This window comes from Odocoileus virginianus, chromosome 1, assembly GCF_023699985.2.
Source record: "Odocoileus virginianus isolate 20LAN1187 ecotype Illinois chromosome 1, Ovbor_1.2, whole genome shotgun sequence".
NCBI classification, from domain to species: Eukaryota; Metazoa; Chordata; class Mammalia; order Artiodactyla; family Cervidae; genus Odocoileus; species Odocoileus virginianus.
In genome coordinates this window covers 51,520,142-51,547,552 of record NC_069674.1, presented here as the reverse complement: position 1 = coordinate 51,547,552, position 27,411 = coordinate 51,520,142, and the positions used below count along the sequence as shown (strand labels likewise).

General features: G+C 40.8%; 1 protein-coding gene across 2 annotated transcripts in view; it reads right to left on the bottom strand.

The window, feature by feature from the left end:
* Positions 1–526: 526 nt before the first annotated feature.
* Positions 527–27,411, bottom strand: part of ITPRID1 (ITPR interacting domain containing 1) — a 116,498-nt gene continuing 89,613 nt past the window's right edge. For both annotated transcript variants that reach the window (XM_070468219.1, XM_070468216.1), the window contains exons 11-15: positions 14,996–15,078; positions 13,102–14,397; positions 8,135–8,262; positions 7,040–7,151; positions 527–6,572 (exon numbers count right to left, since the gene is read on the bottom strand). In XM_070468219.1, the coding sequence (XP_070324320.1) occupies positions 6,270–6,572; positions 7,040–7,151; positions 8,135–8,262; positions 13,102–14,397; positions 14,996–15,078 (1,922 nt within the window). In that variant the 3' untranslated portion in view covers positions 527–6,269. The remainder of the gene's footprint in view (positions 6,573–7,039; positions 7,152–8,134; positions 8,263–13,101; positions 14,398–14,995; positions 15,079–27,411) is intronic.

Sequence of the window (27,411 nt, the reverse complement as noted above, 5' to 3'; positions counted from 1 at the left end):
AAAGTAATTAGCTTCCAACTAATAAAAATAAATGAAAAAAAAAAAAAAAAAGAAATGAAGAGTATGCTATTGGAAACTGGAGAAAATTTGACCCTCATTATAAAATGGTAAAGAACTTGGCTAAATTTAGTTCTTGTGTTTTGTGCAAAGCAGAACATGTAAGCAATGAAATTGGATATTTAGCTGAGGTTTCTAAGCCAAGTGTTGAAGGTACATCCTGCTTTCTCCTTACTGCTTATAGTAAAACACAAGAGGAAGTAGATAAATCGACAGGACTGTTAAGCAAAAAGCAATCAGACATAAAGATTTGGGAAGGTCTCAGTCTATCCATATTGCAAAAATGAGAAAGCTTGCTTTGAAGAAAACGTGTGCCTTAAAACTCTTCCAGCCTCTACTCACCACCCAGTTCCAACGTCACTCCCACATTTTATTTGTTATAGCAGCACCCCATTTCCTGGCACCAAAATCTGTACTAGTCTGCTTGGGCTGCCATAATACTGGCAAAATACTGGGTGGCTTAAACAACAGACATTTTATTTATTTTTTCTGAGTTCTGGAGGCTAGAAGTCCACGCTCCCAGTGTTGTCAGGGTTGGTTTCTGGTGAGGACTCTCCTCCTGACTTGTAAATGGCTTCCTTTTTCTCTGCATTTTCACATGGCCTTTTCCACGAGCACATGGGAAAGAGTGAGAGTTCTTTGGTGACTCTTAGAGTCTTGCTGGAGTGGGTCCCACCGTTATGGGACCATACATTTAACCTTAATTACCTCCTTAACACCCCATCTCCAAATACAGTCAATTTGGGGGTTAGGGCTCTAAGATAATGAATTCTGGGGGACACAATTCAGTCTACAATGTGTGTCCTTATAAAGAGAGTGTTACATGATGTAGTGGCCTATGACTTTACATAAATACCTGTATAAGTAAGTCTCACCTTGAGCATAAATGAAGAGAAATCCCTTAACCTCATTTGATACAAAGCAAAGCAGTTCTCCTTCATTTATTTCAATAAGAATTTATAAAGACGTGACTATGAGCAAGATACTGTTATCAGATGTGAAAGATACAAGAGTGAGTAAGATTGGGTTAGAAGTTCTTACTGTAATTTTAAATGACTTGAATGTTTTACAAAAGGACACATGAAATATTCTTGAAAGCTACAGTTTTTCAGAAAGCAGACCACTCAACCACAAGAAAGGATAACCATTACCTTTCTAAATTTCAAAGAGCATGCTTATTTTAATTAAGAGTTTTCAGGAGGCAAATGTATGACCCATCCCTCTACTGTTACTCAGATTAAACAGATAATAGAGAGTTAAGAAAATATAAGAACGTACACATAAAGTGACCAAGTATCAGACAAATATCCTACTCTACCACTTGGAGCCTCCACTATGGAAGGAAGAAGCAGTAAAGGCATTGCTGGAGGTTGACGCTGTAAAGAATAGATAAGTGGAAACCTGGGCAAGAATGAGAGTTGTACAGGGCAGGGAACCTTCCTCTGTAATGCATCAGGGTTATGCACTCATTAAAGCAACGGGAAGTTCATGAGATTTAACAGTTTTCAACAGTTCAAGAAAACTGTGTCAATAGATAATACAAAAAAGTAAATTTTATTTTATAATACAAAAAAGTAAAGAGATAATACAAAAAAGTAAAGAGATAATACAAAAAAGAAAAAAAAAATGCAACAAATGCCCACATGTCTCCATAGAAGAATATAGATGGTCCAAAGTAGAAACATTTAACTTTTTTTCCTATGGGTAAAGACTTATTATACCTATTATATTTATTAAGTGTTAGAAATCATATACTTTTAAATATCCTGAAATATTTGCTTTAAAAAAGAAAAATAGAGATGTCCTGTGGCTCTGGTACATTGTCATTAGCAAATAAGCAATTATTGAATGATAATGGAATGGTAATTGAATGATAATGGAGAAATTGTGGGTACGTTTAGGAAGTAGATGCATTTCATTTACTTTCATTCTCCTGGTGAATGAATAGAGGGCTGGCCTGAGGATTAGAGGGTTACCAGCATAGGATAGCACTGAGCTCTTAGCACTCAAAAGGGAAAAGTCTTCAAATTGATTCTAATGATTAGAAATCATTCTTGACATGGAAGCTTCTTTCTTTACAAAATTCGGTTGACTTAGAAAGGGAGCATCTCATACTAAACTACCGGTCTATTAACATTGGAAAATTAAACTACTAGAGCCCAGAGTCTTGGGTTAGAGAAAGATGCCACCAATATTTTGGCTTCTGTTCACCTTCTCTCATTTGCAAGAAAGACAGATAACCTATAATCTTTGCAAATTGTGACTGTTCTTTGCTGTTTGCATTAAAATCTGAAATTAGATATGCAACGCATCACTTTACAACAAAACATTTTGAAAATTCTGTCCTCCCACACAGAAAACTTTTATCCTTTAATCTATGTACAAATATCCTATTTTATGACCTGTATTATATATCAGAAATTATTTCTCAACAAAGAAATAGGTAGACTAGGTTTTCAAGTCATTAGGAAGTCTTCTGATTTTATTTTTTCCATTTTAACAAATTTATTTTTGAAGATAAGGTAACTCTTGCCCCTGCAGACAAAAACACACATTTAAAAGAATATCTGTTAAACAAAATCTAATGGGATTTTGTGAGCATGCTTTTCTGTGGACTGAAAGGAAGATTTCCTTATACAAATCTACATAGCCTATGCATGTGCTGAGGCTCAGAGCAACCTTCAAGGTTTTATCTTTTGTCCTCATTGTGTAACCTGGGTCTTTACTCATGCATAACAAAACAAAGGAAGATATGTGACCTGGTTTTCCAATTATTGTTTCTAACTCAGTTTTCTCTATTCAAATCTTTGGCTTTGAGTATTGAAATGGAATCTAGATGGAAGAAAATTAATATAGGAAAGGACCGCTGTCCTTCCATGTAAAAGACGTTAAATTTGTTCCCCTGCCAATTTCTAAATTTGAAAATGATCAGGCAGTGTGGTTTTTAAATTTTTTTTTTCTTTTTCATTGAAATGGAATAATTCCAACCCTGAGTTTGGGTTTTATAATTAAAAGATTTTGTATGCTTTCACTTTGTACAAATATTTACTGCAATGATTTCTGATTTCAAATATGTGGCCTGGATTTCCCTGCATAAAGTCAACTTGGATAGGTTTAACTTTATAAAAAAGAGAATGAAGGATCTTGGGACTTGAAGACAGAACAATGAGATTTCCCAAAAAATCATTCAGGGACTGCAAAGGAACTCTCGTCATTACTCTTGGCAATGGGACAAGCCGTAGTAAGCCAAGAGTTGCCGGGATGGTAGGTTCCCAAGGAGTCTTTGTGGAGCAAGTCATCACTTTGCAAGAAAGCAACTCAGAACCTGTGTTTGACTACAAGAGTCATATGTCATTAACATAGTGCTGTGTTTTCAAACTTTTATACAGAAGGAGATTTTTTTTTTAAAGGAAAATCTCTGCTAAAGCAAATAAATATCACAGACAGAAGCAGAGCTACTTGGTTGATGTGGATACACCTGTAGGCTCCACACAAGCCCTATGGCTTGGTAGAGCCATAATGGTGAACCACTGGCAAAACAGGGAATCAGAGAGTCAACTCAATCCCTTCCTAGTTGTCAGAACTTAGACAATTCAGTTTTTTTGAGTATGTGTGTGCACATGTATGCGTGTGTATTAATTCCTGCCTCTCAGGATTGTGGTGAAGATAGGTGACAATGCATATAAAGTGCTTAGCCCAGTATCTTGCACGTAAGTAGATATTCAAAAATTGCCTCTACTCTTATTCTCATCCTCATCATCATAGTAATCACACTGAGCCATACTCTGTATGGAATCATATGGGAACAATGTTGCAGGCTTGCTCTAAAGGACTCAACGTGCATTAACTCTAATAGTGTACAGATGAAGGCACTCAGGGTAAGCAGTTTATTCAACACCGATAGTGGAGCTGGATTTAAGCATCTCAATTTAAAGTTAGAGCTTGAAAAAAAAAAAAGTTAGAGCTTGACCCCTTAATCCCAGTGTGCAGGTGCTTTTCATTAGAAATACAGTGCAGGACTCGGCGTGTACTTGTATAGATCATTCTCTCCATATCTTAGCCTCCTCCTCATTCACATGGGGAATGCTTCCCTTAGCCCTGAGAGGTTCCAAAGAGGGAAGGTCTGTCTTGTCACAGGTAAAAGACTTCTATTTTTATATGGCAACTTACAGGGGCAGTCCCTTTTATGCAGTTTGATTGTATAAACTCACAACCACTAAATATCATTTCCACCTGTTTCATGTGGAAGCAGCTCAGGTCAAAAACACGTCTGAGCTTTGTCAATATTCCAAACTCCAAAATAGAGTTTTTAGCTTTAATATAGATTCTCAGAAAAAATGTTTTTCCATGTCTAATGAGCAGTTTTGCCATGGGCTGCTTTTGAGAATAAGAGATTGTGATGTAAGCTCTTGGCATGGGGTGCTGTGTATCACACAGATGCAAAAAGATTGATGCTGAGTGAGACATGGAGATAGTTCTTCCAGATGAAACCATCTGTGGAGTGTAGACAGTGCTGGAGAGGCATTCTGGAGAGAGCTGGGGACTGGGTTGCTAGAGTGAGTGTGTATATTGAGAAAGATGAAGTATGGAGACAGACAAAGAAGACAATTGAGGATGGAAGGGGGATGTCCACACTCTGAGGAAGTATAGCCAACAGAGGAAACTGTAGGGTGGCTGGAAGGGTAGAAAGGCTTCACTAAAGCCAAAGGGTTTTCAAAACACAAGGGGGATGAAGAATGGAAATGGGCTATGAGTTAGGGAGTAGTAATAGATAATTTCCAATGAAATAACTTCTTCGTGTCCTTGCACTTGCCCATCTTATATAAATGATGAACTTCCCTCAAGGTGTTTCTTTTCCATGAAGTTTTTTCTGGCAGTTCCATTCTTCATGCATTTCCCCTCCTTAGATTGTCTGGCCGCACCGAGAGACTGCCAGCATATGCAGCCCCTGTGCACAACTCCCTGCCTTTCCCTGGGGTGGCGGGGGGCAGGGGGCTCACAAGCCTCCCCAGCTGGATGGAAGCAGCTTGACAGCTTTGCTTCTCCCCTTGGGGGGTGACGCCAGCTGCCTTCTAACTGGGCGCTCTATTCTAACTGGGAACTCTGCCCAGTGGTGAGTCTCCAACGGTGCCTTCTTCATAAGGCTGTTAGGGTGAACTGTAAATGTCAGTCAGATCATATGACAACCCTTCTTAAAACCCACTGTGGCCTTCCATCACACGTGGAGAAAACTCGGGCCCTCAGACGCCAGCCTACCGTCATCCTGAAGGCCACCTCTCAGACTTCTCCTCCCTCCACTTCCCTGTCACTCCTTCACTCAACAATGAAGGCGGTTTCTGTCTCAGAGCCTTTAAACTTTCCATTCCTCTGCTTTAAATGTTCTTTCCCCAGATTTAACATGGCTTCCTCATCCTCACCATTCAGGTCTCATCCATATAGCTTCCCCTTAGCCAGGCCGACTGCTCTGGTGTACGAGGCACATTATTCATCTCACATCATCTTCTACAATATCATCACAGAGTCTTCACCACAGCACAGACCTGACACTATCTTATTTACTGGTTTGTTGGTGTGGTTGCTGCCTCTCCCTCCTGCTCCAATTCTTTGTGAGTAGAAATTGTCTTGTTTATAGCTCTGTCTCTAGCACAAGAGGAGGTCCTGACACCTGGGGGATGCCTCCTTAGTAAGTCTCGCTCGCTGACTGACGCAAGGCTTTAGGACAGTCTGGTACCTCTGAGACCTGGATCTTCTTTCCTCTTGCTATTGTCACTCGTTCAAGCAGACCCTCCTGATATGTTGATGTTAACTCAGACTCCCTGGTACACTCTTTTTCATGAAACCCTGTTAATATATTTCCTTCAAAGCACGTTCACAGTTTTCAAATTCATACCTATGTATATGTTTACATTCTGTCTCCCCCAGCATACTCTAAGTTTCAGCAGGGCAAAGACTGGACACCACATATACCTTGAGGTATGTATCTATCTATCTTGACTATTGCACTCTACGCTAGGCACATAGTAGGTGCTCACTTATCCTATATCAAATGAATATTAACATATCCCTCCCAGGTTTAACCATAGAGTAGAATAGTAAAAAAACAGCTGATGAAGGATTGATAGGTATTTCTCCTTAGGGAAAATTTAGATATGCTTGCTCTGGCTAGCATGTGCTTTTACATTTTGTAGGAAGGTCATCAAACTTGCTCCGACCTAGAGGAAGACATCTGTATCCTCTTCTCCAACAGGACAATTTGATGGAGGGCCTGGATCTAATTCTGCCCATGATGGCGGAGACATCCTGGTACTGCTCCCCAAGATGTGTGGAGTAAAGGTAGCTAAATGGGACCCTGAGCAGGGAGGCTGCTGGCCATCACCAGGAGGAAGGGCAGCCCCAGGATGCATGGCAGAGTGGATCTTAGCACATGGAGTCCGGCCACTCTTTTCTCCTGTCCAGTTATATCGATGTAGATTTGTGTCATTTTCAGGTGGTTCCCCTGTGAGAAGCTCAAGCTCCTAAAAAGAAAACAAGAACAAAATGTGTGGACCACTTCCCATATTTACATGAAGTGGCTAACTCAGATTGGTGGGAAAGGCACTGGCGTTTGGTGAATTCTCTAGGGTGGGTTCAGTGTGATGACAACAGATTTCAGCAATGACTTAGCCTACATGAGGTAAAAAACGCTTTCTTATTCTCATTTGGGAAATGGGCCACTAACACTTATCTATTGCTTACAGGGCAGAGGAAAAGATTGGCATGGAGGCTAGCTGACCTGAGTTCTGGTCCTGAATCATAACCAGCCAGCTATGTGGCCCTGAGCAAGGCAACGTGCTTCTCTGGGCTTCAATTTCTTTATATTTACAATCAAGGTGTTGGCATCTAATCTTAGAATCTGGAATGACTGTACAATCAGGTTTATCATTTAATGCATCCCTGCTACAGTGGGTGGGATCTAGTAAACCCCACACCCCATGGCCTGTACCAATAGCATCCCTTCTCGGATTTGCTGAGCCCGGTCTCCCAGTTGAAACTCCAGCTCCTCCACCTCCTGCCGCAGGGCTTCCCGTAAAGTCTGCAATTGCTCAGCCTCCTCCCTGTGGGTAAATAATAGGAAATAACCCGATTTCACAATCACCTCCAGGTACAGTCTTCTATGGTGCCTCTCAAAATGTAGGTCATACATTTGACACATCTTAAAAGAGAGAGTCACCGTCTTTATTTGTCTCAGTTGCATGCATGGGTTTATTATTAGGGCAAGTTTTCTTTCTTTTTTAAACAACTCTGTTGCAGAATAATTAATGTACCGTATATGTGTGTGCTAAGTTGCTTCAGTTGTGTCTGACTCTTTGTGACCCTGTGGACTGTAGCCCTCCAGGCTCCTTTGTCCATGGGATTTTCCAGGCAAAAATACTGGAGTGGGTTGCCATGCCCTTCTCCAGGGGATCTTCCAGACCAGAGTCTGAACCTGAGTCTCTTATGTCTCTTGCACTGGCAGGTGGGTTCTTTACCACTAGTGACACCTGGTCTATTTACCAAAAAGTTTACCTATTTTAAGAATATAATTCTAGTAAATCTGCCAAGTGTGTAACTATCACCATCATTCAATTTTGGAACACTTCCATTTCACCAGTAAGAAGCCTCATGCCCCGCTACAAGCTAATCCCTATTCCTATCCCCAGCCCCAGGCAATACCTAATCTACTTTTGGGACATATACTTTTCATCTATATGAAAACAGTGCAGATTTTCAAAACTCTAACAAACCGCCAATAATGCTTTTGTGAGAGCCCCATTCACGATGATTAAAGATACCCTGCTGGCTAGCCCCCTCTTCCCAGCAGCTGCCCATTTTCTGACCTCAAGGAGCCCTGGCCTTGAAAAGTAAGTGTTGCTATCCAGTAAATGGCTCTCACAGACTCCCACTGAGAAAGTGAGACCTGGAACAGGAAAGCAAGGAAAAACTGGCCAGTTTCTCATTAGCCCTGCTCCCTGCTGCACATCTGTCCTGCCCTGATTACCTTTCCTTGCTCCAGGTATGCGGGCTGGTACTTGCTTTTATGGCTCTTTTAGATGATTACCTTTCCTCCTCTGTCATGTCCCTGGAAAAGAGTGCCTGTTGTCCTCTGAGGTGCTGCTCAATTTCTTCTAAATACTCCCGGAAACTCTGGCACACCGTCTTCATTGTTTCCATCTCATGGACTGTGCACTGCGAACAATTAGAAAGAGCTGGGAAGCGAGGGCTTTCTGAGTCAGTGCAAGAGTTCACGGCAGTGGCAGCTGCCTTCCCACCTGGGCTTACTTGTGTGCAATGCAGCCCTGCTGCTAATGTGCTGGAGAGAGAACAGGAAAAGCCTAGACTTCGGCTTTTTCAGGCAACTAGAGACATGTGTCTGGGACAAGAGAGCAGTGACTATTGGATGACCCTTGGAGACATTATGTTCCAGGGACAAGAAGTCAGTCTGGAAACCTAGGTAATATAGGGGTGCAAGGATGTAGACAGGATCAGAGGGGTAGGGCCAGCATAATGCAGGCTTGTGCTTAGAAAAGTTGAGTCTTGTATAATCTTGTTTTACTTTGGTGCCGAGTTCTGCCTCACTCTGAATCTCAGTGATATTGAACACATCTATTGGGTGATATGTGCTTGATTAGAGAGTCTGCTTAGAGTACATTTTACTAGTCTTAGCTGTGCTTAACCACAGGCTTTCCTAGTGGCTCACTGGTAAAGAGTCCTCTTATCAATGCAGGATATGAGGGTTTGATTCCTGGGTTGGGAATATCTCCTGGAGAAGGGAATGGCAACCCACTCTAGTATTCTTGCCTGGGAAATCCCATAGACAGAGGAGCCTGGAGGGCTACAGTCCGTGGGGTTGCAAAAAATCTGGACACAACTTAGCGACTAAATGACAACTGCTCAATCACAGTGTCTTGTGGTTGAAATCTGCAGAATCAGCCCCACCAGTTCACAAGCTCATTCACAGTGAGGCAGGCATAGACTAGGCATCCCATCCTCCATGGACTGGAATCTAGAATTGAACTGTCTGCCCTTCCTATTCTGCTCCCCATCGTTCCTGATGTGAATCACTGTTTAAACCTTATGCTCTATATGCTTAGGCTGTTGCCTTGGTTTCCCTATTTGAATGTCCCTTGCAGCCAGTCAATTTGTCAGCTACAGTGTAGCTGGTCACATGAAGTTATTTGTCCCTTAGGAGTGAGCCGATCAGGCAGTGAGTTCTTACAAGGTGACTGAGTTCTAGAAACAGTGAGGCCAGGGCAATGGAACTATGGTGCTCAAGTAGGCTGAACTTTATAAAAGAATTTTATGCTTCACCTAGATATCCAATCACCGTTGTGATTGGAAGGCATGGGGGCTGGGATTTAGGAATAATTGATGGTGTGAGTGCTCGCTGTGAAGGGAGTGATGTGGGAGATTCTGAAATGCTGCCATCTCCTGGTCATTTGGGAACACTGAAACTGCATTTCCACTCTAGAACAGACAAAAATTGGTTTCAGACAAAAAGGAACCCTTAAGTGGCTCAGATGGTAAAGAATTTGCCTGTCATATGGGAGCCCTGGCTTTGATACCTGGGTAGGGAAGATCCCCTGGAGAAGAGAATGGCTACCCACTTCAGTACTCTTGCCTGGGGAATTCGAAAGACAGAGAGCCAGACAGAACAGAACAACTAACACTTTTCACTTTTCTTTAGGCAAGAAGGGGGGAAAAAAAGGAGACTGTTTTGAAGTCTTTTTTTCCAACATCAAGACTAGGTTTTAATTAAAATACAATGCAGTATCTACTCTCTGATTCCCCCCAAAAGTGAAAGTGTCAGTTACGTCTGCCTCTTTGCAACCCCATGGCCATGGAATTCTTGAGGCAAGAATATTAGCGTGACAAGAATACTAGAGTGAGTTGCCATTCCCTTCTCCAGGAAATCTTCCTGACCCAGGTATCAAACCTGAGTTTCCTGAATTATAGGCAGATTCTTTACCATCTGAGCCACCAGAGAAGCCCCAATCTCTGATCCAAGCTGGGCCTTAAAACAAACTTTAATTTCAACAGTAAGAGCAACAATATTGACCCTTCATGTTTGATTGGCTCATTGTTGTTCAATTGCTCAGTCATGTCCGACTATTTTGGACCCCATGGACTGCAGCACACCAGGCATCCCTGTCCTTCACCATCTCCTGGAATTTGCTCAAACTCACGTCCATTGAGTCGGTGATACCATCCAACCATCTCATCCTATGTTGCTTCCTTCGCCTCTTGCCCTCAATTTTTCCCAGGAGGTCTTTGCCAGTGAGTTGGCTCTTTGCATTAGGTGGCCAAAGTATTGGAGCTTCAGCTTCAGCATCAGTCCTTCCAATGGCTCATGTTACTTTTAAAAATTGGCTCATATTACTTTAAAAAATTCATATGACTTTTTTCTTTAAATCTAAATCATAAACCTTATAGATGAATCTTCTAATATCAAAAATTCTTATTCTGTATATGCCTCATTTTCTTGTCTGAAAAAAATTTATTGAATTAACAGATTATTGTGAATAATTCACTTATTTATAAGATTTAATCATATCAACAAACCATTATCTTAGGTAACCCACAAGAGCACACTCTATCTGTGCCTTTGTTCAGAAATCTTAAACACAGTCTTGATTTTCATACTTTATTATTGGGAACAAAATATAAAGCCAAATATGATTTAATTTATATATTCCTGTAAAACATCTTAAAAATGTAAATTAGAAAAAATATTATTTCAATATATGTTAGATCAACAATCTGGTTTTTACCATGAAAACTGGAGTATCTAACTGTAGGATTTAATATTTTTCCCTTATAGCCTCTTAATATATCACCTTCTCCAGCCATCTTTCATTTCTAACATTTTCCTACATGAACTATATGGTCCAGTTTATTCCTTTAGAGTTAAGTTTTTAAACTTTGACATTATTGACATTTTAGGTCAGATGGTTCTCTGTTTTAAGGGGCTGACTTATGTATTGCAGGATGTTTAGCATCATCCCTGACCTCCACCCGTGAAATTCAAGTAGCACCTACCCCAGTTATGACAACCAAATATGTCTCCTATCATTGCCAAATGGCACCAGGGCTGGAGGCAAATTATTTCCAATTGGAAATCACTGTTGTACAGCATTTACAATCTCTCATTAACATTGATGATGACAATGACAGTGACTCCTACTATTCTTCAGAATTTGAACCTTTGTCTTTTTACTCCAAAGGACCCCAGCTGTACACTACCCTTAATTCTTTGCTCCCACTGAGCTTCAGAATAATATTATATCTAGAACTGAACTTGACACCTTCTTTAACTAGTTCAGCCCTCACTAGTGACTCATTTTAAAATATTACAAATACCTGAGAGTTTTGAAATCTGAAAAAAAAGTAGTATATTATTTTATCTTTTATATAATCACTTTCAATGTTTATATTACATTTATACAGATTTTTATATGTTGAAGGATCATGTAATAATTTGCTGTATCTTTCAAACAATCACTTTCTTATGTTACTATTTCACTTACACAGATGGACATATCTTAAAGTTGGACACATCTTTGGAATGTATTGTCCAAGAAGCTGGTGTCAGCTAAGTCTTAATTTGAATCTAGACTTAGTACTCAGTAGTTGGGGGAAGATGGAAAATTACTTAAACTCTCTCAGTTCTTCCTTTCTCATCTGTAATAGAGGGAAGACTTGACACATACTAGGGAATCAATACAAATTTATGGTATGGATGAAAATGAGGGTTATTTGACATGGCATAGATAAAATGCTTAGAATAGCACTCAGTAAATATTTGTGGAATTAAAAGAATGGGAAGGTAATATAGAAGGCACCAAACAGCAGGAACCCAGTAAACTATAGTTGCCTTCCATTCTCCTCTGAACAGCTGTAGTCCTACAATATATGCGCTATCTTTTTTACCACCTTGTGGAAAAAAAGTTTCAAGTGTCACACTCATAATTTTTTAAATCAGTGGCTAACCTTGACAGCCCAGATTATTTCTGACCTTGAGAACTGCTGAAGAGGGGTCGTTGGAAGGACTTGCTAAATGCTTGTTGATTTATCAGGGACTGGACAGGGCTGAGGGTCCTTCAGTTCTCAGTAACCTCAATGAACACTTTTAAACAAGCTTAGCAAAAGTAGACCAAAAGTTCCTCTATTTGACATGACAAGCTCTATATGCAAGATCTGAACAATAAGAAAATACTAACAAAAATTGACAACCACACACAACTAGCATTTTTTTAGGGCTTTCTATGTGTCAGGCACTGAGCGTCTGACTGTGCTGAGTGCCTTATAAGTTTTCTCTCATTTAATCCTAAAACAATCCTGTGTCAGTGACAGAAATAATCTCCCTATTTTACAAGATGGAACTAAGCTCTGAGAGATGACACGTCTTCCTCACGATTATACAGGTAAGTGAATATAAGAGAATTTTCAGTTAGACTGAACTGAAGAGGAGATACAGATGCCTGAATACTTAGAACCTTACCTATGAATGTACTGTTTTATATCCCAGTGTAAAATGGGGGTTAATAATAAAATTTGCTTTCCTTCCTTCATAAGGTGATTGGAAATATCAAATAAGAAGAAATTTGTGGGAATTCCCTGGTTGTCCAATGGTTAGAGCTCCATGCTTCCACTGCAAGGGACTCAGGTTCTATCCCTGGTCGAGAACTAAAATCCCACAAGCCACATGGCCAAAAATAAATAATAAATAAAAATAAGTAAATAAATTAAAATTATTGACAGTGCTTGCTGCTTAAGACAATATCAAATAAATTTCTACAGGCGTTAAATCAGAGCAGTTTAGAACTAAGGCAGTGGCTACCTTTAAAGAAAAAAGACATCTGCAAGAGTATATTATAAACGATAAAGCACTCTATAGCTATTACTCATGATTTGCAATGGAAAGGTATATCCTGAGAGCTCCCATTCAGAAAGGAAGGCTGAGCATCCTCCCTGAGGTATGTATTGTTGCTGCGTCTGCTTCCCCACTTTGTGGAGGCAAATACTTACAGAATACAGCTCCCTCACTGTAGTGTCCTGAAGGACTTTCAAAGTCTTCATGAGCTGGCCTTCCAGATGATTATGTAAGCATAAGCAATGCCAACAAGTTGAAGACATAGAGCTGGGGCTCTGCCTCTCCGCGGGGCAGTGGAGGTGGTGATGACAGCAGATATAGCAGTGGACGGGCACAGCTTGGCAGATGGCCCCTGGGTAGTTCCTAGGGAAGCCCGTGTCTAAAGAGACAGATTTGGTGAGGGGCGGGGCCTTTTTACCTGGAGCTGAACAGCAGTGCCAGGGCGGAGGCTCCCATGTGTCAGTCTGAACAGAAACATCATTGAACTGTCTTGCTTCCGACCCCAGTCCTGGTTCTGCTGCAGTAACAGGGTCACACACAGTGCATTCTAAAATCGCTCCTCTACAATCTGTTCCCAAGACGAGAGCATTCTGAGCAGGTGATGCCAGTTTGGAGGACAGCTGGATTGTCACAGACATGGAGCTAGCAGCATGTAAGTTAGTATCTGGAGGAAAGTCTCCCATCTCAGATTCTTCCCTAGGTGGCATTTGACCCAAAGCTCTACACACTGGTCTCCCTCGGGGACTATCTCCAGCCACCTTATCTAGATGGAGAATGGACATTTCAGAAGCTTGAACAAGGTCCCCTGTATAAGACATGGCTTCCCTGGGCGTGGGGACATGCTGTGAGACACTGTTTTGCATCAGTAAGGCACTGTTGATGGAAGGACAGAGTTTACTGCCTTCTGTTCCTCTTGGGGCCTCTGAGTCATCATGAGGGGACTTGTCTGGAGCAGGATCAGTTCCGGGCGATCTCACAGACTCACAGGGGTGGTTGTGCACATATACTTCCCCAGCTCGCTTAGGCCACAGAAGCCCATCCTTGGCATCTGTGATGTGTGTCATCGTAACACCCACAGAGCTACCATCTTTGAAGGGAAATGGGCGTGCAGTGGCCTCGTATTCAGTTTGGGGCACGGGCGGGTGTTGCTGCAGATGGCCACATTTCCTTGGGAGTTCTCCCCTAGGGATGCTCTTATCAAGGGCCAGATCTTGGGTCCACAGCTCTGCGGTCGACCCCATGCTCTCTGACTGAGACTCTTTCTCCACCATAGAGGCTGAGGCTTTCTCTTCCAAGACACTCCAGTCTTGACTTGAAAAAGATGTGCTCACTATACTCTTGGAATCAGACTCATCTGACTCTTGCTGACAGGACTCTAAGCTGTGGCTCTGAGCCCTTGGTGTTCCATAACCATTCTCAGCAAGACTCGGGCTGCTTGACAAGGGAATTATCTGTGGGAAAAATGGGAATAAAGGCAAATGAGTCAGAAATGAGGGAGAGGTACTAGGTTTAAGAAATGCTTCATTTTACATTTTTTCCCCATTATCATTGACTTAGGCATCATGAGACAAGGATTACAAAATCAGGTTTATGTGAGTTTACTACTTTTCTGTTGTTTAATTGCTCAGTCATGTCTGACTCTTTGCGATCCCAAGGACTGTAGCCCACCAGGCCCCTCTGTCCATGGGATTTTCCAGGCAAGAACACTGGAGTGGGTTGCCATTCCCTTCTCCAGGGGATCTTCCCAAGCCAGGGATCAAACCTGGGTCTCCTGCATTGGCAGGTTGACTGCTGGGCCATCTGGGAAGCCCTTTACCTGGGACCTTCTTTCAATGAGGCTCAGTTACTTTCTTCCGAAAAATCGAAAGAAAATAAAAAGGAAAGGAGCACTGAGCTCTCTGCACTTGCCCGCGGTGACTCCACTCTCCCCTGTGCCGTGGGTGCCTGCCGCATGTCTTCTAAGCACTGGTTGCTCTTTTCCACTGTGCGAACACACTTTAATCTTGTCAGTCCTTCTATTCCTACTTCAGCCCTCAGGGGGCGCTCTACCTGCAGGGCTGGTGGCTCCGGGGGCTCCTCCAGGAACCCGCTGCTGTCAGATTGGAAGCTGTTTGCCCTGTTCGCCACGGCTCCTGCAGAAAGGAGCAAAGAGACCTCCGGTGAGTAAAGTGAAAACAGACACCCAGACTGAGGTCAAATCCTCTCTGTGCCTGACCCACCATAGATCCTCAAGAGATGTCCACTGTGTGAAGGTATAAAGGAATGAGGGAATTTTTCAAGATTTTTCCCTTAGTCATCAGCGGTCCATGTAAAACTGTGTCACTGGTTTCCTGTTACAAGGAGTAAAGCATGAAACAAAGGAAGAGGAACTAACATTTCTTAAAACTAAATAGCAATCTGATTGTGAGATACATCTTTACTAAGGAAAAGAAAACCCGGAAGGAAATGCATATGCCTTAAATGCCACGCTGACAAGACAAAAACACCCAAATATATATATTTGTGTATGTATATTGCAAAGGACTGAAAGTTACATCTCCCTTCCACCATGCTATTTAAACATTAGGAGACCCAAAAATATTCAACAGGATAGTTGAAACTTGCTGAAGAATGGCCAAAACAGACTCTGCAACTTTTCACTTTTGCTTTATTTGTTTTGGTGCAAGATTTGTGCCACAACCTGTGAAGGACTCCCAGTACATCATTATTCTTTAAGCTTTCCAGATAATGCCTAAGCAATTGTTATTCTAGAATATAAGCTCCATATAAAATGGTTGCCATTATTTCCCTTTCTCATAACTCTGGGATGAAATGATATATTAGAGCACTAGAACAGAATTATAGGTTAGAGCCCATCCATCTACATACTGGTAGTTTCAAGGCAATCTGGTCCAAATGCAAACATGAAGGATCCCTAAAAAGCAGAGAGTAATTTCCTCTAAAAGGGATATATTTATATAACTGTTATGTTTAGTTAACTGTATTTGTGTAAAGCACAAACACCCATAATAAGCAAAAATAGCCCCTGAACCTGATTTAAGTGAATTAGAACTTCTCTTTGATGGTGGGATTGGGCATAGTTCTCTCCAATGTGTGTATTATTTGCTCAGTCGCATCCAACTCTTTGCGACCCCCTGGATTGTAGCCCAGCCGGCTCCTCTGTCCATGGAATTCTCCAGGTAAGAATACTGGAGTGGGCTGACATTCCCTTCTCCAGGGGATCTTCCTGACCCAGGGATCAAACCTGCATCTCTTGTATTGCAGGCAGATTGTTTACTCTCTGAGCCACCAGGAAAGCCCCCTCTGTCTAGTGTAGAGCCTTATTTATCTTGTGTTTTAGAGATCAAATACATGCATCTGAATCATTTTGAGCAAGTCAACAGGAAAATGTGGTTCAATTTACTGACAGTTTAGTTTCTTCAGAAGACTAAAAGTCTATAACCCACCCTTTTTTGGCAACTTGATGATAAACATCTCAAAACTAGGTTTGTGAATTCTGAATATTCTCTTAGAGTGGTAGGAATTACATGATACAAAGAATGAGAAATTGCCTAGTCCAGGATGGCTATAACGGATGATTAAGCAAACAGACAAAGACAAATGTATATCATTTAGCACTCCCCCCAACCCTTACACCTAGTATGTAATATGAGGGAGGGCATGATTTAGAAAACAATATAGTCCATTACTCTCTGGCAAAAGTAATGGAATTAGTGCCTGCACCAGCAGGCTGACTCAACCCAGTTCCTGAAACTACTGAGGCCAAGACAGGTGAAACTTTAGAAGCCTCATCATCTCCAATAGGATTTTCCCTATGCACTTAATAAGCCCAGGGAGTCATAGCTCTTCCTTACTCCACAAGACTGGGGCCTTGACTTACTTATTCCTTATCTCTTACCCCTACCAGTCCTTTCCCCCTTATTGTTATTCAAATCCTCTTCTACTGGGTGGATCCTGTTTCAAACCACCACCAACCCCATAGTGGGTTTGTCATGTCCTTAGACTGCTGATTCTCCCACTCTGCCAGTCCCATAGGGCTGGGGGTGGGGGTGGGGAGGGGCTTGAATTGCTTCCAATGTACAAAGATCTAATTTGTCCCCATAACTGAGTCCTCTGGAAAACTCAGTTTTTAGAAAACTCAGATCCAGATCTACTGGGTTAAGATTCTGACTCTCCACTCACTAGCAGTGTGGTCTTGGGTATGCCACTTACTCTCTCTGTTTCCTCATGGGGAAAAAAGTAAGTTTGTTGATAATGTTGCTTCTGGGGTTGCAAAGAGGATACTCTCCAGTAATATATATGTGAAGAATTTATGGACATGGAAAAGATGATGTAATTATATACACAGTTTTACTGCAGGACTTATCTTGATATTATAGTCTCTATCACAACTCAATCATTGCTGTTGTTCAGTCATTAAATTATGTCTGACTCTTTGACCCCATGGACTGCAGCACACCAGGCTTCCCTGTCCTCCACTAACTCCTGGAGTTTGCTCAAATTCATGTCCACTGAGTTTGGTGATGATATCTAATGATTTCATCCTCTGTTGCCCCCTTCTCCTTCAATCTTTCCCAGCATCAGGGTCTTTTCCAATGAGTTGGCTATATCATTAAATATAATTAATGAGTTCCATTATTAGTATTTATTAGAAATTATCTTATTCAGCACAGAGCTGTCCTCACAGAGTTAAGATGTTACCCTTCCATTTAGGTAGAATCTGCCGGGGCAAAATTGCTTCACCAACTCAGGAGTGTGAAACATTTCTGCCTGAGAGAACGATGCCTCAGGCACTTTGTCCAAATAATCACCAGGTGGCAGCATTACATCAACCACAGCACAGAAGAGCCAGGGTTTGACAAGAGTGTCTGAATGGCTTAAGCAGATAAGTCAACATGAGTGCTTGCTAAGTCGCATCCAACTCTTTGCAACCCTATGAACTGTAGCCCTCCAGGCTCCTCTGTCCACGGGATTATCCAGGCAAGAATACTGGAGTGGGTTGCCATGCCTTCATGCAGGAGATCGTCCCGATCCAAGGATGAAACCTGTGTCTCTTACGTCTGCTGCACTGTAGGGGAGTTCTTTACCACTAGTGCCACGTGGGAAGTTCCAGTCAACAAGAAGGGGCGGCTTTTCTGAGCCGAGTTAGTGATAAAAACTCTGAGTCCTAGAGGCTCAGGAAGAAAGAAGCCTATGGGATTGAAACACAAATAAGGGATGGGAGAGAAAGGAGCCTTTAAGGTGGCTCAGCTAGTAAAGAATCTGCCTGCAATGCAGGAGACCTGGGTTCGATCCCTGGGTTGGTATGATCCCCTGGAGAAGGGAAAGGCTACCCACTCCAGTATTCTGGTCTGGAGCACTCAGTCCATGGGGTCGCAAAGAGTCGGACACCACTGAGTGACTTTCATTTTCACGTTCACTTTCAAGGTGTGATGTACACTTCATTGTGCAGAGCAAAAGAAATGGTTCAACCTTAGGCTGCTGTCTCTTTGTCAAGTTCTTTTCTCTTCCATTCCACAATGGGAGAAAATTCCATGACAGCTCCGCGGTGAAGTTGCATCTCAGAGGCAAATTATCTTCAAACTGGACTGTGCCTTTCAGATTATGCAAACTCAAATTGCCGGTGGCAGCTGAGCAGTTCACAAAAGTATGTGAAGCAGCAAGATTCAAGACAATAGAGAGCAGTGTAGATGGTTTGGACTCCAGAGTGTTTGTCTCTCAAAGGCATTTATAAAAAGCCACTTGTAGAACAAACAAAACCTCTCTATGGGCCAGTCGGTCCCCCAGGTTGGAAGCCTGCCTGGTGCCACCTACCATTCAGTGCAAGAGTCCCTTCCAGAATATTCCTTACATTTGTCATCTAGCTGGTGTTTGCCCACTTGTGGTGACAGAGACCTGCTCCTGTATAGTCAGAGTGTATCATACCTTATAGAAAACACCTCTTTATATTGAGCCAAATCGACTTTGGCACTTTCTATTTGTTGGTCACCGTTCACTGCGTGGAGTCATACTGAGAGTGCTTGACCCATTTTCCTCAAGGCAGCTCTCATGTACAGGCTTTTCCCCTCGCCTTAATCTCCTCAGACCCCTTAAATCAGCCCTCAGAGGGCAGGGTCTCCAGGCCATTTGTGTTTTGTACTTCTTAATAAGCACTTAAAAATATTTGCTATAAAACTGGGCACCCAGAACTAGACTCAGTGATTGAGACATGGTCTGACCAGTACAGAGGGGAGCAGGACTGCCTTTCCCTCCTCTCGATATTTCATTTCTACACACACAGCCTAAGGTTATTCTAGTCAGAAGCTGTGTTTGCAATGCTGAGTTGTACTGAGATTAGTCTCTATTTTGTATTCTTACAAAATTTGACCTAGCTAGTCTGGGACCACAGTTCCATCCTGTCAAGGATGATTTTGACCTTCATTCTGAAAGCTCTGTGATATCTATGGGTTTGAAACACACTCTTGCTGTGGGCCAAGGCCGTGTTAACGTTCTGATAAGAACAGGCCATGAGACAGAGCCTGAGGGTGCTCAATTGCAGACTCCATTCTTCTATTTAACGAAGGTTCACTGGATCTTGCAGGATCCTACACTGCTCTACAAACTCCAAAGACACATCAACAAAAGTACAGCTCAGATGGTAAAGAATCTGCCAGCAATGCAGGAGACCCAGATTCAATCCCTGGATCAGGAAGATACCCTGGAGAAGGAAATGGTAACCCACTCCAGTATTCTTGACAGGAAAATCCCATTGACAGAGGAGCCTGGTGGGCTACAGTTCATAGGGTCACAAAGAGTTGGACACGACTGAGTGACTAACACTTTCACAGAGCTTATATTTAACTTGACTGGAGTCTAGAATGAACAAAGGCTGAGAATATTTGTGATTGTGGCAGATATACTTGAAGTGATTTAATTTTTCCTTCTATGCCAGAAGGCTGGAGGCAGAGGAGTTTTATCGTATGATTTATTTGGTTGGCCAAAACATTTGTTACAGGTTTTCCATAAAACGTTATGGAAATCCCACACTTTGGCCAATCCAATACCTAAGGATTTGGTAACTTCCATTAGCACTCTGCTGACAATTTTGTTTCAATCTCTTTCTCACTACCTGGGAATCCTTCCTTTTCCTTTTGCCTTTTCCCCGTTCTCGGCTCCCTCTCCCTCTCTTCCTCCTTCTTTTTTTTTTCTGTTTTTTTTGTTTGTTGCTCCACGTTGAGCAATTTCTCCTTTGTTATTTAGTCAGAATGACCTCCTTTATCATACAGTAAAAAGAGCTGATTCTTTATAATCTTTTTGGCTTAATACCATTGTAGAAGCAGACCGAGTGACTGAACTGAACTGAATAGAAGTAATACATAATGGTAAAAAATTTGGAAAATGAAAAAGCATACAAAATAAAATAAAAATTATATCTAATCTAACCATTCAGGGAAGTAATGTGTATCTATTTCAATCCATTACATTTTGTTTGTGCACATGTATCAGTTCAGTTCAGTCACTCAGTCCTGTCTGACTCTTTGTGATTCCATGGACTGTAGCACAGCAGGCTTCCCTGTCCATCACCAACTCCTGGAACTTGCTCAAACCCATGTCCATTGATCCAGTGATGTCATCCAACCATCTCATCCTCTGTCGTCCCCCTCTCCTCCTGCCTCCAATCTTTCACAGCATCAGGATCTTTTCCAATGAGTCAGTTCTTCGCATCAGGTGACCGAAGTATTGGAGTTTCAGCTTCAGCATCAGTCCTTCCAATGAATATTCAGGACTGATTTCCTTTAGGATTGACTGGTTGGATCTCCTTGCTGTTGAAGGGACTCCTCCAACATCACAGTTCAAATGTATATATATGTTTTATAAAGTAATAATCATAACATATACGGTATATATTTTGCTTCTTTTCCATAATGTACTGTGAATTTTTCTTTATCAAAAATTCTTTATAATTTGTGTGTGTGAGTGTGTTTGTTCATGTGTGTGTTTGTAAGCACATGAATTTCTTTTTCAGATTTTGGTATCATAATTGTGCCATTCGTATAAAGAATAACCAGATAGATTTCTCTTTTTTCTTTTTCTTTCTATGCTTTCTAATCAGCTTAGAAAGTTTAGGTAGTATCACTTCCTTAAACTTTTAAAAGTGCTCGGCCATAAAACTACTAACCATGGTGCATCTTAAAAGATGAAATTCTTTAACACCTTTTGATGTCTACAATAGTTATTGTAGACAGAATGTCCCATAATTCAAAGGCATATAGTGTGTTTTGGGCTTCCCTGGTAGCTCAGACGGTAAATGCAGGAGACCCGGGTTTGACCCCTAAACTGGGAAGATCTGCTGGAGAAGGGAATGGCTACCCACTCCAGTATCCTTGCCTGGAGAATTCCATGGACAGAGGAGACTAGCGGGCTATAGTCCACGGGGTCGCAAAGAGTTGGACACAATTTAGCAACTGAACAACAATCCAGATTAAATCTAATTTTCTTACACTTATAAGGAAAAACTCTTTGTTAAAAATATAATTTTTGAAAAAGTAATAATCCAGGATGAGAAAGGAAGAAAAGTTTGGGTTTTCCAAGCTGGAGAACTAAGATTTTCATCAAGAATCAGGGTTATGATTTTTGTCTAACTGCATTCTAGGGGACAGATGGAGGACGTGTGGCTGTGCTGGGGACAAAAGGGAAACTCTCAGGGAAGCCAGTTGTGTGTTGGCCATCCTCCATTTGCCCTCCCTAGCTTTTATTGTCACTAATCCGATTATTTTGCCCTGTCTAAACTCCAGGTTGGGGCTGCCCAGGTGATTCAGTGGGTAAGTATCCTACTGCAATGCAGGAGTTGCTGGTTTGATCCCTGGGTGGGGAAGATTCCCTGGAGGAGGGCATGGTAACCCACCCCAGTATTCTTGCCTGGAGAATCCCATGGACAGAGGAGCCTGGTGGGCTACAGTCCATGGGGTTGCAGAGAGTTGGACACCACTGAACTAACTGAGCACCCATGCATGCACTCCAGGTTTTTACTTGTGCTCATTGACTGGGAGGCACCAGTAGAGACTGAAGAGCAGGAGAAAGAAAATTGAGTACCTATCTATCACCACCTCCTTCCGGGACCCATTTGAAAATAGCTGCACTCCTTTATGATGACATCTCCAGGTAAGATGTTTTCCTTCCAAGTCTTCCACTTATACCAGGCTCCAGCAACATGATTCTTTCCCACTGTGTTTTCAGACCTAGGAGTGGTCATGCTTTCTGCTCTTGCTAGCCTAGGGGTGCTTCCCCATATCTTACAGATGCCCTGAATTCAGTTCACCTCAGTAAATAGTGTCTTTTCAAAGATCTCTTCAGTTAAACTTTTTTGAATATGTTATTGTCTTTTAGTTTGAGTGTAACATCCTGTACGATCAGCCAGACAACTAAAAATATCTTGCAAATATAGTATAAAATATGTAGCATTGTATCTTTTTATTTTAATCCTAATTAGTTTCTTGTTAATAGAAAGGGGATTTAGGTTTTTAGGGACCTGAACCCACCCAAGCTTGGAGAAAAGATCAATAGAGGACAGGACACTAACCTCCATATCTGTCATTTTTAATCTCTTTCACCTCTCTGTCCTGTTCATTTTGATGTTTGTCTAAAGAATGTATTTCGTATCACTTTCTTATTTTTGCACTATCAATATTATTTTTTATTACTTCTAAGTCATTTTAAAGTCTGATAAAATTATTTTATATATTCCCATTCATTTATTTAACAACTATATTACTAATTTGCTACTCTGTGCCAGGCATTGGTGGAATGATGAAGAGAGTTGAAAGACATTGTCCAGCCTGTGAGGAACTTGTTTAGTGGACAAGGCACAGATTATGGGTAAAATAGATGGTAAAGAAAAATTACTAAAGTGTCTTTTAATTTAATAACAATAAAAATACACTAGAACAACTTTTTCAACATATGTTTTAGGAACACATAATTCACAAGGCATGCCTCCTAAGCAATGAAATAAAGTAATCTTAAAGCTGATGACTAGCCAGTGTCTAGGAAAAAAAAAAAACTTGCTGTATTTATTCATTCATTCCAGAAATACTCTATTGAGTGCTTACTGTGAGGTAGGCAATGTTCTAGATTTAAGGGATACCATGTAAATAACATAGTATCTCTCCTCTGCAGAAGTTCACAGTCTAATGTTCTGAGAATGAACCCTGATGATGTCAGTAGCCCTTACAAAGAGTAAAAATGTCCTTATCGCAAGAGTCTTTGGACACTTCTGAAACTAAGTCCCTTTATCTGGGTTTTCAGCAGCACTGTCTTCTCCTTTAAAGCATGATTTCACCGACAAGTGTAAACTGTTTGGATTCAAATCTAAAAACTATTCAGAAGAGAAATTCTGAATACCTATTACAGGGGGAAAAAAATCAAATGAAGCTGTCGTAGGTATCTTTGTGATATTCATGATAGCAAAGGAAGGCATGATAACAAAGGAGAAAGATAATCATGGATCTATAAGTAGTAAAATGCAAACACAAGTGTATTAGAAAATCTTATTTCTACCTAGTAGCACCAGATTAGTGACTGTAATTGGAATGTCGTTAATTATATTGCTCAGAATAAGGTTACAACACCCAAACCTGAAGCATGGTTGTGGTCGTAAGCTGCGTGTGTGCACGCTCAGTGTCCAACTCTTTGCAACCCCGTGCAACCCCATGCCAGGCTCCCCTGGATCTTCTAGGCAAGATTACTGGAGTGGGTTACCATTTCCTCCTCTGTGGGATCTTTCCCACCTAGGGATCGAACCCTATATTGGCTGGCAGATTCTTTACCACTGCACCATCTGGGAAGCCTGGTTATAAGATGGCCTATTTCAAATTGACTTTTCAAAAGGAATTATGAACAACTGGCTTAATTTCAAGCAAGCAATTTTAATGTCTTTTGTCACACAAAGTAACTTCCATTGCTTTGTGTGATGTTATGATTCTTTTTTTCCTGGCCTTTGTTTTTACAAAAGAAAAACCAGAAGATGCATACAGCAGTAACAGATTTTGAGGCTGAATTCTTTTTTCTTGGTAGTACATGTTTTTGCCAAGTTTGCAACCCACTTGAACTTCTGTTTGTTCTTTGATTTTAGAATAAACTTGGGTTCCTTTTAACATTGGAAAAATTACAGATTTTGCCATAAAGAAGTCTTAACAAAGTTTACTCAAGATTTTTTATCATCACCAAGTATATGTAATTAAAGAACCTTCTTAGTACATCCAGTGTAGCTTAATCTGAAATATATATAATGTTTGAATTTAAGGTGAAACCATTTTATTTTCAATTAAGCATTTATAAAAATAACTTTATAAAGAAAATATTAAAAAAATAATTCTAAGAAAAGCTTACTCAAAGTTTTAACTGTTTGAAGAGCTTGCTTTGTTTAAAAGACTACTTGATCATTGGTTTTCCCAGCAATATGAATGTTTGCTCTGTACTAGGCACAAAAGGTAAATTCTGAGGATTGAAAAGAAATCAGACATTTTTCCTGCCATCAAATTCTATTACCTGCTTAAACTTACCTTTACAGATATCATTTTAAAAAAGAATAATTGGGGAACATGTTGCACATGGTTAATCATAAAATACTCAGAATTGATTTAGAAGAGTCTTGGGCCTGGATTTGTCACTAATCATCACTGGCTTCGAAACGAGTCACTAACCTTGTGGGCCTTTCTCTCCTCATATGTAAAGTATGAGGGGTAGACTAGAAATGTACTCAGTAAACCTTCCATTTTATAGTGACAACAATTTGATTGCCTGAAATAACTATAACCCTATGCCCACCCCTAAATATCTGAGTATGCATACTGGCTCAATATGTTCCACTAAAGCCTACCAAGACATGAAGAAGATAACCTGCATGTATTTATAGAAAAAGAAGAGGAGGAAGGACTAAATCTATTTTTAAAGATATTTATGGTTAATAATATATCCAGATTAAAGATAATGAGGGTATATATTTTAGAAATTATAAGAAGATGAAAGTGAACAGGGAGAAGAGCAGAGAGGATTTCCTCTCTCAGACATATTGCAAGGCAGTGAGCAATAGGTTCTAACAGCATGAATATTGAAATGCTTTGCATCAAACACTCCATCACGACACATGTGATAAAACATTTTATCTGCTTTGGCTTCTAATAAAATTCAATCTGCATCAGCAAAACTCATCATGCAATAAAGTTACATCCAGTAAGTTATTTGCCACACAGAATTTGGGCAGGGCACTCCATTTGGAGTCACAGAGATCTGGGTTTTGTCCTGATGCCAACACTAGCCAGCTGGGTGAACTTGACCAAGTTACTTGACTTTTATGAGCCTTGATCTTCTCATTCACAGATTAGAAATAATTGTTGGCAAGTCTTTATACTTAACTTTAATTATGGGGTTCTACACTGTAACCAAATTAAGGAAGGGGAGTTCCTGAAATCTGCCTTGGCCTTTCTTTCTTTTTGTTTGTTTGTTTTTTTTTTTGGCCTTTCTTGACTGCCTTTTACTTTCTTGGCTCAAAGCCTTTTCTGACATCGTCTCTATCTTCTCCAAGGAAAAGGAAGGACTCTGCAGAGGCATTTTGTCTTGGAATTAGGCTATGGATCAACAAAGAAACAAATATTTGTAAATCTTGGATACCAAGAGTTAGCAAAACCCACATGCCTTTAGCAATGTTATTTATTAAAAGCAAAGGACATGAGTGGGATCTCCCAAAGAATAATGTAAATTTGCCCTCTTTCCATTTTCCTATAGACAACCCTAATTATTTGTTATGGGATATTGGTTATGTTGGGAAGAGGGGCAAACTGGGTGGTGACTGGAGAGATACACACAAAACTGAAAAGTTCTTAAGTTTGGAGACATGGTTATACCTTTGATCTGGATTCAGACATCAGAGCCTTTGCTCCCATAACACTAATGGGTACCAAAAAGGCATGCGAATACTAAGCATTTGTGAACCAGTTGCCTTCTGTCTTCTCTAGCCTTCCTTAGTATCCCAGGGAGTGTCTGAAGAGCATGTACAATTTCTCTAATATCAATGAATAATGATGCTTCTGAAATTGTTTTCCCCCGCCATTTCCCTTGCACACATATGTGCTCAGTTGCTAAGCTGTATCTAATTCTTTGTGACCCCATGGGCTGCTAGGCTCCTCTGTCCATGGGATTTTCCAGGCAAGAATACTGGAGTGGGTTGCCATTTCCTCCTCCAGGGCATCTTCCTGATCCAGAGATTGAACCCAAGTTTCTAGGGTCTCCTGTATCAGCAGGTGGATTCTTTACCACTGAGACACCTGGGAAGCCCTTCTCTTGTTATCACACAAATAAAAGAGGGAATTTATTTTCTTTTCCTGACTTGTGTTAGAAGTATGTTTAAGCACCTTTCTCCTAAAGTCAAATATTCTCATCTGAAATTCAAATATTTAATGTTCACTTTGTCAGTCAAATTTACTGAATATATTTTAGGTAAAGCACTGTCCCTAAAGTACTGTGAGAGAAGGAATGGGGCAAAAACATAAACCAGAAAATTACAAGAGAATATGGTGATATGTTTTCTTTAGAAATGGCACATTGAATGATTTGAAAGGTAAGGGACTTGTCTAAAGAGTGACTGTTAATGGAGGAGACCAATCAGAATATGTTTCCTCTGAAATAATTTGTCTGAACTCTGTTCTTTCCACATATAGTGCAGTTTTATTCACAAAAGTCAAGATAGTTTTTATTTTATGCTGATACAGATTTTAAGTAAATTACTAAAGATATTTGGTTATATCTCAACACCCCTCTTGTGTAACTTAGAAATGCTTAATGCTGCGTCGAGGTATGATACCTTGATATCTGAAACTTAAGGTTGATTTTATTATAGGTTATCAAAGAAATACTTGATATTGAAAAACTCCATATTAATCATCCTCTCTGCACAGGCCTATCACTTTTTAATTGCTGGTGTTGTCTCCATTTTAATTAGAGCAGTGCTTCAAATCTACTGAGGTTATAGGAGTAACAATAGGACTTTCCCTTCTCTAGGCTTTTCTCCCTGAAGCATGCCAAGGAATTTAAAAATTGAACAAGTTGATAGATAAATTATACTGGGATGAGCACAACTACCACTGATATACAGCTATCTCTGGGGTAGCTCCCTCCAGCTGTTTACCATCTCAGGGTGATGCCTGGAAGCCCTTGGTTAAAAAGGAAAGAAGAATGACACTTGGAATATAAGCAGCAGGGGGTTTGAGGAAGAGAAGATATAATTATCTAGATTGGAATGTGACCAGGACACACATACCATATATGCAAACTACGAAGATTAAAATGATTCTTTTTTATTAATGAAGTACTCAGGTTTGGAAAGGCAAAAAGTAGGCAGGAAAGGTTTGGGAGTCTGACAGCTGTTTAGAAGACAAGCTAATGTTTTACACTGCCAACATATGCATTTGAGAAACCTTTTTGGACTTGTG